Source organism: Psittacula echo (assembly GCF_963264785.1).
Source record: "Psittacula echo genome assembly, chromosome: 5".
Classification (NCBI taxonomy): Eukaryota; Metazoa; Chordata; class Aves; order Psittaciformes; family Psittacidae; genus Psittacula; species Psittacula echo.
The window spans coordinates 49,257,765-49,272,514 of record NC_137739.1 but is presented as its reverse complement, the minus strand read 5'-3'; the positions used below and the strand labels follow the sequence as shown (position 1 = coordinate 49,272,514).

The following is a 14,750-nucleotide window of genomic DNA, read 5'->3' as shown; positions in this document are numbered from 1 at the left end:
CATGTAAACCATTTAAAATTGTTTGCATAATAAAAGATTTCAAATTCATATTTATATTCTCTTTAGAAACCTAATACATTCTGCTGTCTTACATCATTACTAGAAGGCTATATTAGATGGAAAAAAAATTACTTTTAAAATGTTAATACACAGCATATACAGTGTCTTACTTTAGTCCAGATTATTCTTTTTTTCTTTGCCTTTTTTTTTTGTTATCTTTGAAGACTGCTTCAGTTTCCATTGTTTCATCCTTAACCATTCACATATCAGAGCAATAAGTATTTCATTACTGGTTTATCTGTCCAGAGGCTTGAGAAGCAGTAACAATTAACCCTCCCTTCACAGTGATTGATACAGGCTTTGCTTTCAATTTGTTCCACTACACAGATCATGAAATTCTGAATGCGATCATCCTTATTGACCTACACTTTCAAACACACGGCTACAATGAGATGAAAGTAATTATTAAAAGGTACACAGGACTACACAATACTGAAACAAAGTCTTGAAAAATCTTTTAGATGACCTTCTCATAAAACTAGCATTATTTGATGTGAAATAAAATGATGGATTTGTTTCATAATCTGGAAATATTAAATTTAAATCTGATCAAGGTACAATATCATTACTATCATATAAGCCCAGGTCTAGCATCATATCAGTTCATATCTGACCCAACAGACAGTGACTTCAACCAGACTAATCATAGTAGGATCAGGCCCTATATATTTTAAAAGTTCCTCTGTCAGCTTTATTTTACACTGGCTCTGTTTGAAATATTGTGTTAAGAATGACAAGACTGTAATTACTATTCTACTATAGTCTGTTTCAAAAAGACACTGTTTCTTCTTAAGATCCTGGACTTCTTAAGGCACCTAATGTAAATAAGTACATAGAAAATTCAGACTGCTAAGGAAAAATGAAACACTCAAGTCAGATTTCCATCATCGGCTGAGATGAACCAAGACCTATATATACACCACTGCTGGAGACCTACTGCAATGAAAAACATATTTTTCATAAACCTTTAAGAAACAACCTTACCAAAATATTAATTTCTTGTAATTGATACATTTTTGACAAATATAAAAGGATTGGTGGGTGAACAGTAATGACAGAACTATTTAAAATACTGGTTGCAGTCAAAAAAAAAATCAGGATAGAAAACTGTACAGAAGGATGTTCTTACAGGCCTGAGGCTCTAATCACAAAACAGAATGATGGAGATGAACCAATACTGAATGGATTAGCAATGAATTATTTTGAACTATAATCATATGCCAGCACAAAAGGGAGGTAAAAACTAGCCATTACTCACAAGCTGATCTGCAGATAAGAAATAAAAAAGAAAGTAAAAAAGGGAAAAAATTTACATGCTAAACTGAGTCGGGAAAATAATGAAAATCTAAAATGCTGTTACACTTCAAGTAACATTCTACTTAATGTCTTTCATGTACTGTATAATATCAAGTATTTACACAATACAATCTGTAAGGTGCTGAGGGTAAAGCAGGGTTAAATCAGACAACTCTTCTGTAAATTAGTACTGCATAATAATATGTGCCAAAAAATATCCTAATAGAAGAGTTAGTTTTAAAATAACACACATGGGTACTAATTTATCCCACTGTAAAATTGCAGGAAATATACATATATATACACATGCATAGGTAAAGATAGGTACAGATATATGCAAATGTGTATATCCACATGCACACTTATGTATACATATGCATATATAATAAGGGATTTAATTTCCATTAGTCTATCTGAAAGCAAAGCACCACCATCTTAAGAGTCAATGTTAGTTTTCCCACCCAGGAAATAAAAAAAAAAAAAAAAAAACCAAAAAACAAAACACAACGAACCACCAAAAACTAATTTTGTGATAAAAGAAAAATCAAAACTGCTATCCACAAAGATTCCTGAGATTCTTATGAACAGACTGTTTAAATGAAGAGCACTTTAATCAGTAGAGGAATCCTCACATTTCTAATGTCTTGCTGTGCATTCTGCAGGTTATAGTAGCAGCTGGTAGAGGTCATATATCTTTTGTGAGCATCCCAAAAAGGCTCACTGCCAGACTGTTAAATTATGAATAAGCAATGAACAAAAGAATGCAGATACGGTGGTGACAAGATAATCCAAGCAAATTTATCTATGACAAATTTCACAGGATTAACAAATTACATTTACACAGAACAATAAAAATGTGCAAAAAAAAAGGATGAGCCTACTTTTCCCTCACAGCATTAGACGGAAAAAATCACCATCCCAATGCATGTATTTACATTTAACTTTATCTAAAGTAAGACATTTATAGCTTGCTGAAGACAAGCAACTAGCGTTATTTTCTTTCAAGCAAATACATATACTGTGTCTATCTACATATGCCTACACTTTGTAGTATACATGTATACAAGTCAGTGGAAAATCTTTCAAAGTTTTCCTTGCAATTACTAAAAACCAGAATAAATATAACAGAATTCTAAATTTGGCTTTCAGGTAGAATATTCTGCCATTCTCTCACAGTTAAAAGACACTTCCTTCATTTTGGGGTTTGTTCCTTTTTGAACTGAGCAAATATTGTAATATATGATAATTGACACAAGAAAAAAAAAAAGTCATGAGTAGGACTTAAATACTTTCTTTTTTCTTTTTTTTTTCAGTAGTATCACAAAAACATTAAGAAACAAACAAACAAACAAACAAAATCACTCCGAGAAGATTCCTAAATCCAGAATCTAAATACTGATGTTCCTAAAGATGCATTTTCAGAATGTCAAATAATTTTGGGGGGAAGAAGAAGGGATTTACAGTGTTTGCTATATCCTACAGCCTCCTATTCTGGTCTTGAGAAGTGATACAAAAACAGAAATTGAAAAACAGCCCTCAAATAGCATGGAATAACAGTTTCCAAATAACAGTTCTGTAGAGAAGCACTTTTCTTCCCATTAACAAAAGAATAAAAGGAAAGACAGCACCACTTAGTTTTCAAATTTGAGTGTAAGCAGAGCGATTGATAAAAGGAACAGCAAATATGTTTGAAAGATCTGGAATCTGCCGTATCTTTTCTAACACACTTCTCATCTGAAGTCTGTATTTTATGTCACTTCCATTTATTTCTTCTTGATTTTTAATCTGAAACAATCGTTTAGTAAAAAGAGATCTTGACTAAAAATAGGCCTTTTGAAATCATATCTATATCATTTACGTATCAAATATATGTTCTTGTCACAGAGCTCTGCCTACAAACAGGAAACCTCACTATTAAAGTGAACATCCAATTAATTAAGATACTTTAGTAAACTACCTGGATCCTTCAAACACTGCTACTTGAGTACCATTTATCTAGCTCATTCAGCCGTTGAAAAAAATTACTGTACTTTTGATTTTCCACAAGAAATGCAAGTTTTGTTGTGAAACTGAACAGCACCTCAGAAAGACTGAATATATAAATCAGCCCAAAGCATTTGTTTCTCTTTTTCTATTCATCTTCTATTTGTTATTTACTCATAGAAAACAGGTTTGGGTTTTTACAAGTTTTTCTTGAGAACCTCCTGTCCATACTGTTAGTAATTTATGCAGAGGTGAAGCAAACATGTCAATCTACACCTAACTTTAGTCAGACAAACAAAATCAGCTGGTTTTTTTTTTTTTTTTTTTTTTTGCAGCTGTGAAGGTTGAAGGATAAGTATCACTGGCAGCTATCCTCTTTTTTAAGACTTTTTTCTTTTTTTAATCCTGCTGCCAGCACTGTACAGATTCAGTGACTCAGTTTTTTCTATTGACCTCAACCTCGACCTGTGAAGACTGCCCACTTACATTTTTTTCCCACAAAGGAACAAATTCTGCCTCCCATCATCTCTAAGAAAAAAAAGCTTTCTAACAAGCATTCTTCTAAAATTTGATATGTTATACCTTTGCTAAATTAGTTACAGCTTTGGCAGGACAATTCTGAACTACCTTACTCATACAAGCCTAGGCTGTGGGTAAACTGATCATAAATGTGAGTTTGCACATGACTTTCAAATATGAGATGTAAGCATGAGGGGAAAAAAATCCTTCCCCATCATAATATATCAATAATGTGCCTAAATTTGAGTAAAACTATAACCCTTCAGGATTTAATCCAAAATGACTTTTTAAAGACTATTCATTACTCAATAAAATTCAGTTTAAAACAATGTAATGTGTAATGAAGCTGGCTCTAAATTCCTGCTGGAGACAAAATTCCTAGGCAAGTATTTTAAAAGGGGCTTATAGGATTTAGGTGCCCACATTTCACTGAAATGCAGTATGTGTTGGATGCCTAAATCCAATAGGTTCTTCAGAAAATCTAAGCCCCAGAGACATTATTGTAGATTACACACATACATATTATTCAGGCTATATCCCGTAAGTTCATTATATACATATGTAAACCTAACATGCCTGCAGGTAATGGAACAGTGCTTCTCCACTTAAATTATTTAACATAAGTGTTGAACTTTTATTATATATCAAGCTAACAGCTAATTTTAAATTGCAATCAAGCCATTTTCTGAAAGCACTTTATTTCAGTGGAGGTGTTGCCTGTAAAAGAAACGCGAATCCCTCTAATGAAGACAGTGTAATCTTTGAATACACAGTCAAAACGGGGGCTGGAATTTTATTCCTAGTGCTAAAATTGACATCTTCTTCCACTTCTGCTAGTTTTCAATAATCTTTTGTGCGTAACTATCTCATCAGTAAAATGTGTAGAATAGTGTTTACAGACCTTTCGAAACACACTAAGATATATAAAGACACATATTTACAGAAATACTCAGTATTAATATAAAAGTCTTCTCCAGACATTGTACATCAGTGAGAAGTTCCCTAGAACAGACAAATGACAAGATACAATCAAAGAGTGAAACTCCAAAATTCAACATATATGAAAGGCTGGGAAAATAGTCTGTTAAGAAATCTTCAGTAATCTGCTTTTGGTAACTCATTTCAAACTCTTGCTTACATATCACTTGTTCTTTAACGTGCCCGACTCTTGCCGGCACGCAGAGTGCCGGGTAAGGGCTGGCATAACTCTCAGTATCTAGCTGCAGCAGGCTGACAGCAAAATTTCCTTAAGGACCGCTCCATTTTCACTTGAGAATCTCAAGGCTTTTGTTTTCTATAGTAACACACAGATGCAAAGTTCACTCGTCCTCTCACTCAGTATGTTAAAGTTTGTTATTGTGATCTCACTGAGAACAAATTTGTATCTATTGAATTATATGGTAAAAATACTTTTATCCTTCCTTGAGATTCTCTGTAGTATACTTTAATTACATGCATAATTTCATTCAGAGCCTTTTAAAAATTAAGGTATAACTTGAACTCAGTATTCTCCCAAAGACAAGGTCCAAGTCTGCAAGTTACAGATACATACACCTTACCATATCTCCTCTGTCCCAAGTAATATACTACTACAGCATACAAAATTAATGAATATTTTTACTACTCCAAGTCCTGTTCAAATCAATGGCACAACAGTCCTATTCATTTGACTAGGACTTTGTGTATAGTGAAACTACTGCTCCAGCTAGTCACAGAACAATGCTCTAGTCACATAAGACATGGCAGCAACCATTATATTCTTACTATAGCACATCTTCTTATGCAGCAAAATGCAATATTATTACAAATTATACTTATTATGCAAAGTCCTATTAAACAAAAAGTCAAGCACCTCATTCGCACTAATGGGACTTTGTATGTTAAAGATAACATGCAGTAGCCTTATAAATATTACATAGAAAGAAATTACCTCTTCTGAAAAGAATGCAATTATTATGAAATGAATTTTAAAAACATTTCCTCTCATGGCCATAAATCTTTGGTAGCTTCCAAAAAAAAAAAAAAAAAAGGAAAGATAAAAGATAGAAAAAGAAAGTCAAACATTAAGCATAAGCAAGCAAACAAACCAACCAAAGAAAGAAATGACTGGGCTGAAAACGCATAGCCTTGGCCATGTACCTTAAAAATATCTCCTTTGTAGAATACAAAAAACAAATTTCCAAGCTGACATCCTGCAGAACAAGTTTGCTCCATTCATTTTGAAACAATGTGACTAATGCTGAAATCTCATCCCATATGAGGTGCTTTTACACCTGCAAAAGCTACTAGTGACAATAATATAAATTGTATTGGATGGACTGACTGAATGTAAGGTTTATTCACATGAGATGACATTTCAGGAAATGGTCTCATATTAAATTCTAAAAAAAAGGAAACAAATTACTTAATTGATATCAAATTAAATTCTACCATGTCTGTAAAACGGCTTCATCTTACTGACCTCAGTGGGAGCAGAATCAATCCCAAAATGTTAATAAAACTAATGTTAATAGTTATTCTTCATGGTCAGGATCAGTTATTCAAAATACTTCTCTTAAAATAAGTTTTCCAAGAAAGAAGGTATTGTTATAAGGATTGTTTTAGGAAAACAAACATTTATTTAAACATTGTACTCTTTAGGAAGGATGCTGATGAAACTGATGCCTAGAACGTCAATTTGCACCAACTGTTTTATATCACTCTTGCAGTAAAATTCCCATCTGGGCTGGCAACTTGTGTGCCAAGTTTCAAACAAATGTCATTTGAAACTGCCAGTACATTAGACTCCAAAATTCAAGTGAGACACTAATAACAGAGACAGATGTTGACAATATATCCTGATATTCTCTTAAAGATACCTATGGTTCTGGATGGTGTATTAATCTAGTAGCAAAACTCTCTAATTACTTATAACTTATTTATAATATAGCATTAGAATATTAATGTTGTTAAACTGGTAGAAAACAAGCTAACTGTATGTAACTTGTAAGAAAAAAAAATAGCTGTGCTGTGAAGAATGTAGAAACATTGCTGCAGACAAAACCTTGTTATTCAGAATCCCATTAGTTACTGAAAATATGTGATATAACTTTTGTTGATCAATACTCTCGTGTAAGCTCTAAATAATGTATGATTCCAGTGGAGGAAAATGCAGCAAATCAAATATAGTGGGAGAATGTTTCAAATTATGACGAGTAGTATGACTGCTAATCCATAAATCAGAAATCGGAAAGATTGTTGTAATGTGGGAGGGCTCTATTTAATAAAGGTCATTATAACTCCTGGCTCTAGAGCTATAACATCTAATATCCTCTCTGGTAGCTCTATGATATGCCCATGCATTACTGTTCTTGTTGACAGTCTGTTGCCTTGGAAATATTTCATTATTTCAGTTTTTCCATTTGTAGACCCTTGGCCTTGTGATATGAAGGCCACCCTATTTCATATTTTCGATTATCATTTAAGCAATCTTCTGGAGCTATTTATATAAAAGCAAGTGTTAGACAATGCATATCATCATTTATCACTGCTATGTTTAAGCTCATGCTCTAGAAAGAAATGCCAAAATAAAGGGGTTTTCTTCTCTTTCACTTTAAACCAATAGCACTCTAATATTATTATATGCTTTACAAATCAATGCTGGCATATCACATGCATGACACTTCTGTCTATTTCATTTTCTGGGGTACATACAATTGAAAAAAACCCTAATCTGCTACTGTAACTGGATAATTTGCTAAGACTCATAGTTAAAAAGAAAATCAAGCAAATGCGTGTAACTTTTCAAACGTTCTTTAGAAAACCTAAACAAGTGGAAAAAAAAGTTTTGAGACAAATCAAGTACTTGGTTTCATCAGAGACTGCTGCTTTTTACAGTTGTTTTGTAACCACTCACCTTTTGCTGAAAAAATGTAACACCATCTACTTAAATATTGTGGAAGTGGAGATGAAACAAACAATGTACACAAAGTTCACTTCCAGGACTCTTAATCCTGTGAACTAGTTTACCGAAGTAGCATCTAAGAAGAGCCTGCAAAACCCCTTAGAAAACTGGACTGTGCCTGTGCTCCAAAAGCTTGGCACACACAGCTGGAAGGATGTGTACAGACAGCTTACATAAACAGTTACACACAAGACTTCAGGAGCACATTACATAACTTTCAATAAGATGTACACGAGTGCCTGTTTATTGAAGCACTGATCGATCTTCTCCAAAACTTTGTTTTTTCTTTTTTTAAGAAACAAACAGATTGCTGTTATTTCTGCTACAAAAAAATGTCATCAGCTTCTACATGTAATATTTATACCTGAACTATTCAGAGTGTTGTAAAGAGTGATAACAAAGTGAGCCCTGAGGGCAAAAAAACAACTGCTTGGACACTAGGCCAAGTTTGTGGCTATTAGTGTTCTAGGAATTTAGACTACTTTTTTCCCCTGAAATGATTACTCCTCCCACTCCCTACAGGGAAAAACTACTCTGATCCAACCTTTAAAATGACAGCATCAGAGCTGAACAAGAAGATGCTATTAAAGGGCATTAAATTAAATACAGTATATCCTCCTACAACTTCAATCAGAATTTCAGACCAAGTGTTATTTAGTTCAGCTCTCAAGTGGAGCAGAATAACAAATCGCGCACTTTGATTTACCTTCTCCGAATGCCAAATGGAGACAGGTGATAAAGAAAGCACTCATGCACAGGCTATGAAGTTTCCCCTAGAAATTAATTCTATCTTCAAGATTCCTATCTCAGAGAAATTCCCAAAATGGCACACAAATATGCTTCTGCTGGAGAGATTACTGAAGCTATCCTGGCAAATACACTTAGCACTCATATAGTACCATTCTCAGAAAGAAGACAGCAGAACTGCGTGTTGGGGGGGAAGACAGGACTTATTGATACAAATTGTTTTTCCAACAAAGAACTCTGCAGGAGAGAAGCCTGCTGCTATAAGTGTTATTAACACAGTAGAAACGCCTCTGCAGCCACTGAAATGGAGATTTTAAAAAAATAAATATTTATAGTTGAAGATGAAAATCTGTAAGTCAGGTCATTGACTTCTGAGGGTGCACTGTTTTCCCATTATGTGCATCTCCAAATTCTGCTACATATAAATATATAGCCTTGTCAAAGTGCAACAGTTAACACTAATGCATCTAACACAGCCGCACTAACACTTCAGTGGCGAATATGAAATGTATGGTTTTCTGATACCGAGCAGCCTGCTTCCTTAGGAAAAATGGTACAGCTAGATGAAATCTGTGGGGTTTGGAAGTTGTACTAGAAATGCTGATCATACTAAAAATAAGTTTGAAATTAAGATTAAAATGAGCCTGATTCCCTAGACTTAATTTTTGTTTAAATATTTTTCATACTTGTGCTGTGAAATATAAACTGAGTAACACATGATCTAGCTACTTTTAAAAGCTGTCTAAATGTTCATTTCCATTTTTACAACTAACCAGGAACCTTCCTCACCCCTTACCTACTTCACCGGTAACGCTGAAGTGGGAGGGAGGAGGGGGAAAAAGCCCACTCCAAACCCTCTGGCAGCTCTCCGCCTGGGCATACGTATCCTCCAAGTGTAGCAATGGAGCTTTGAGCACTTTGTAAGAATCACAAAGTAACATCACACGAACTTGTACTCTTGTTTCCTACCAGTCACTTCTAGAAAGATTCACTTTACTAGAACAAATCCGCTACGGGCAATTCGTGTCACCAGCAGAGCAGATTAATAGCAAGCACTCTCCCCCAACAAAAGTATATGGGGCAGCCGGCGGGCCGGGAACCAAACGGGGGGTAGCGCGACCCCCCTCCCTCATCCCGGCCCCCGCCTCCCGCCCGGGCCCCGCGCACCGCCGCACCGCCTCCCGCCCGCCCGCGCACCGGCTCCGCTCTGCCCGCCCCGGGGGGCGCCACTACCCACGGCCCGGCGGCGGGTCGCGGGGGCCGGGCCGGGCCGGGCGGCCCCGGGGGCGCAGCTGGCGGCGCGGCCCCTCCGCTCCGGCCTAGCCGCACTTGAACCGCACCGGTGGGGCCGGCCCCGCCGCCCGGGAAACTGGGCCTGGCGCGGCGCCCCAGCGCCCCCGGGGCCGCCGAGCGCAGGGGCCGCCCGGGGGGGCTCCCGCCTCCCCGCACACACACACGCCTGCTCGCCAACGCGCCCCGCCAAGCACCGGCTCCTGCAAGCCGCGGCGCTGCGGCTGCCGGAGCGGGGCCGCTGCTGCGCGGCTCGCCCTGTGTCTGTGTGTCTGTGCGCGTCTGTCTGTATGTGTGTGTGTGTGTGCGCGCGGCTGGCGGTACGCACTAGGAGGAACTCCCGGTGCCCGGCTGTGCGAGCAGCGGGTGCCGGCGGCGGGTCCCCCCACCCCGGCATGGCAGCCAGCCCCGGCCCCCGGCGGCGGCGGCCCGGCCCGGCGCTGCTGCGGCTGCTGCTGCTGCTGCAGGTTCAATAAAGAGAAAGTGTTACCGTTCTCGCCTGGAAGGATCCTGCTGAAAGCTTGGCTTGGTGGGCGCCATCTTCCTGGGATTTTTTTTTTTTTCTCCTCTCTCCCTTACTTTTCCCCCTCCTGATGGTGTGTGTGGTGTGTCTAGCAGCAGCAGCGGCGGCAGCAATGGCCCTGCTTAGCCAGACAGGCTAAGGAAAAGTACTGAGGCCAAAGCATCGCGGGCTCCCACTCCTCCGCGCAGTCCTGGTGCAGGTTGCTCGCTCGCTCGCTTGCTAGCGCTGCTACTGCCGCCGTCCATAAGCCGAGGAGCGGAGGGAGCCGGGGCCCCGCCGGCCCCAGAGACATGCCCAGCGCAAGCAGCGGCGGCGGCCGGCGGCGGCGGCGGGAAGAGCGAGCGGCGGCACAGCCCCGGCGGGTAGTCCGGCCGCTGGCATCGCCGGCAGGTGCGACACCGCACAGACACACACACTCACGCGCACACACACACACTCACGCGTGCACACACTCTCTCGCACACTCACACGCGCTCACCCCCGCGCCCGCGGGCCGGGCTCCGAGGGGTGCCAGGCCGTGGGGCCAGCGAGGCGGGGAGGGGAAGGGAGGAGGGGGAGAGTCAGGGAGCGCCGGGCCTGGCCGCAGTGAAAGTACCGCTGGGCATTTTCCAGCTGCTTCCCCAGCTCCGCTCACCGCTCTGCGTGCAGGGGACGCAGCCTCCGCTGCCGGCGCAACAACGCCACTCAGTTGCAGTTTCGCACACTTTCCTCCTCGGGAGCCCGGGCTCCAGCTGTGAGCGGAGCTGGGGGTGGCAGGGACCAGGGGCTCCCTCCGCAACTCTGCGGGCGCTGGCGGCGTGTCCCCCGTGGGCCCGGGAGGGGGCCGCCGGTTGGGGAAGGCGAGAACCTCGCGGCCCACGGGACCTTCCCTGGGGGAGCCGGTGTGGGGCCGGGGGATCCCACGCACCCCCCCCGCCCCTCTCCGGCAGTGAGTGCGCTCTGGTACCGGCGAAATAAAAGGCGTAATGCTGGAAACGTTAACCGAGAGTGGTGACCCGCTTTGTTGGGAAAGGGAGGAGCACTTCACGCTGGTTTACTGGAGATTATGAAACTATTCATGAAATAAAGGCGCGGGGAAAAGAAACTGCTACCTTAATTGTTCCTTCCAGGACACCGGGAAAACCTGCGCGCTGGAGCTTTTAAAGGAGAAATCACTCCTTCGCGAAAAGCTTTCCATCCCCAAGGTAACTTTGTGGCTGCTCTGCTGCCGCCTTGGAGGTGCAGCTCCTGGGCCTGATCCTGCTCCCAGGGAAAATCCCGCGGGGAAACGAGCAACCCCCGAAAGTCGGGGGGATTTATTCACCAGAAACGTTTCCGCGACATTTCCAAAAGGTTGGGGAGAGGGGGGTGTTGAGTGCGTATGAGCCGCAGGACAGAGCCGGCGGGGGAGAAGAAGTTACCAAAGCACCTGGAAGTTTGGATGCGGGGCGTCGTCCGCGCACCGGGGGATTCTCCCCGCAGGAGGCGACTGGGCCAGCGTAACTTTGCGCGGAGCCCCGGGGGAGAGGGACAGAGTCACCGCCCACACCGTGCTGCGCACGTGCGCAGCCGCCTCGACCCCGCGCCTGCGGTATTGGAGGCTGCGGGAGGCGGCCGGGTGCAGGCGGAGGTGAAGAGCTGTATGGGAGGGGGACACGTCCAGGAAGTACCACCTGCCGTTCCCTGCAGGCAAACCTGCCTCCTCACCCCGGAAAAGGGAAAAAAAGCGGGGGGGGGAAGTTAACAGGTGTCACCTCGGCTTTGGCAGTGGCGTAAGAAGGCATCGGGATCTGCTGTGTTTTACGCATTTCCAGATAGCACGAAGAAAAATCGTTCGATGTAAAGCACGCTGTCTTGTCGATAATATACAGACAAAATTTGGAAGAAGTGCAAAAATGTTTCCTAGTGTCAGGTCACTGTGCGAGACATCCAGGCTGGTCGGGATTTCTATTAGGCAAAGCATTTGGCTGTCTGCTACTCGCTATTTGGATTAGAGGTGTTAGTAGTTTGTCAGAGGAGTACTGCTTTTGTAACTTCGTCCTGATTACAGACTGACATAATCAAACCATTAAACACGAAGTACTAAAAAATTGCATGCTGCCTTGTCTATATATTTCTGTTTAACTGAAAGTCTCCAGAGGTCTCTTTCATTTGTCTAAAAGCCAATCTGACATTTCTGACCCTTGACTTCCCCACTTCACAGACTAAACTATTGTGATTGCTGCCTGTACTTCCTCGTTAAAGTGTCCGTCAGTTTCCATTGTAATTTAAATCTCTTATAAGTGCAAAAATCATACAGAAACCATGAAAAGAAATAAACTTTAATCCATTCTTTATAGCTCTCACATTCAAGCTTTTTTTTAAATTTTATATATATATGAAAGATCGGTGTGTTTGCTTGAGCAAAACAACTCATGCTTAGTTTCAAATGTTTCTCAGCTATGTAAGTGCTTAGGCATCATCAGGTATTATTTAAGGCATATCACCTTCCCATTATTTTTTCATTTTTAATTTTATGAAACCTACAAAAGTTATCATCAAACGTTTTCTATCATGGGCACCAAATGGAAAATACATCATGTGTTTTCCAAAACTATAGGAAGCAACTCGAAGTTGCTGAACAACAAAACAGGCAACGGTCGACTATCTAAACCTGGCTCCTAAACCAATTAAGTTTGAAATATTACGCTGAAACTTACTTTTTTTTTTTTTTTTTTTTTTTCAAAAGAAAAAGTTTATAGAGGTATTTAGTTTGGATATTTGAGATTATACCGCATTTTTCTCAGTATTTAATTTAATGCAATAGTGGAAAGCAAGATACTTGGGACAGTGCCCTTTTTGTTGCATTTAGAGAAATGTAAATGTTTTGTTCGGATTTCAGCCTACATCTATCTTTTGTCATAGACTTTTTTTTTTTTTTTTTTTTTTTTTTTTTTTAGGTTTTAGCTTCGGTTCTAAGCTTATGTTTGCTAGAAGAAACTAACAGATTCAAACTTCGGGTTTGAGACACAAGGAAATGGCAGGTAATTAATTAAGCTTCATGTTAGTATCAGCACATATCGATGAATTGTTAGGGGGATAGGGAAGGTCTTTAAACTTCCTTATGACTTACTGCCAACTTTCTACGCTTTGCTTCCTAAAGGCTCTCTCTGTGAATTTCCTGCATTTGCATTAGAATGCATTTAGATGGAAAAGAAAACCCAATCCCACAACACAGTGCTGAGTATACTTAGGGGTTCGTGCTATATTTCCCTGTAGTAACAGGTGACACGATAATACTGTTAGACTACAATGTGGAATTGCAAGTGTGCAACCCCAAGTGAAAATTGTTCTCTTTCTTGCCTGAAAGCAAATTATCAATCAGCATACCATGATCAATTATCCCCCTGGCTGCCACACACTGGGATTTGCACAAGGCATTGACATTGAGAAATTCCTCTTTAGAAAGGATGAGCGGACGGGATCCCAAACTTTGCAGCAGCCAAGCTACGCTGCCGGGGTCTCACTTTTATTTTTCTTTCTCTATTTTCTTTTTTTTTTTTCTTTTTTTTTTTTTTTTTGGTGGTGGGGGGGTGTTTTTGTTTTTCTATTGTTTCTTCCCAGCTCATCCGAGACAAAACTAGCAGATTGTGTTTACTTCTCAGTGCATTTTAAAAGATGCTATATTTAAAAACAAAGAAAAAAGAGGAAAAAAACCCTCCCCTCCAACTAAGCTCCCCCCAACAAACAGCAAGAAGAGATTTAAAAAAAAATAAAGAAAAGGAAAACAAAGAAGCACAAAAGCACAAAGAAAAAGGAGTGAGGGAGCCTCAGGAAGAGCCGCACATCCCTCTCCCCCTCGGTGCTCACCGTTGTTGGTAGGAGGTGATGCCCTGGACGTTTTGCGGGTTGCCGTTGGCCGCGGCGCCAGTTCGCCCCATGCCCGGCGCCGCCGGCACCCCCGCGGCCGCCCCGCCGGCCGCCGCCGCCGTCACCTGCACGCTGAAATCCGGGAAGATCCTGATCATCCCCGCGGCTCAGCACCCGGCGAGTCTCGGCGAAGCGGTGCAGCAGCAGCAGCGGCTCTCCCTCCGGCGGCTGCAGCAGCGGAGCCAGGCACGCTGCAATCCCATTAGTGAGTGGCGGCCACTGAGAGAGAGTGAGGAAGGGCGCTTTGATGTGCGCTGCTGGTCTGAGATCGAGAGGAGTTGGGGGGGCTGGGGGTAAGGGGGGGGAATTTTACCGAATTGCAAACATGCAACGCGTAAAGATGGGAGGGAGGGGGGGGAAGAGGGGGAAGAGAAGGAATATCAGAACTACAAAAAAAAAAAAAAAAAAAAAAAGGTACGTCTAATACCACTGGAGCTGTAGATGTAAGAGAAAAATCCAAGCTGAGGAGGGACAGGGAGGAGAGAGGGGGGCGCAATTACT

The 14,750-nt window shown here is 41.4% G+C and overlaps 1 protein-coding gene across 6 annotated transcripts in view; it reads right to left on the bottom strand.

The window, feature by feature from the left end:
• NPAS3 (neuronal PAS domain protein 3) overlaps nt 1–10,378 on the bottom strand; it is a gene marked incomplete at both ends in the record, with an annotated part of 628,566 nt that extends 618,188 nt beyond the window's left edge. For all 6 annotated transcript variants that reach the window (XM_080617339.1, XM_080617340.1, XM_080617341.1 and 3 more), the window contains one exon: nt 10,329–10,378. In XM_080617339.1, the coding sequence (XP_080473465.1) occupies nt 10,329–10,378 (50 nt within the window). The remainder of the gene's footprint in view (nt 1–10,328) is intronic.
• Nucleotides 10,379–14,750: the final 4,372 nt, after the last annotated feature.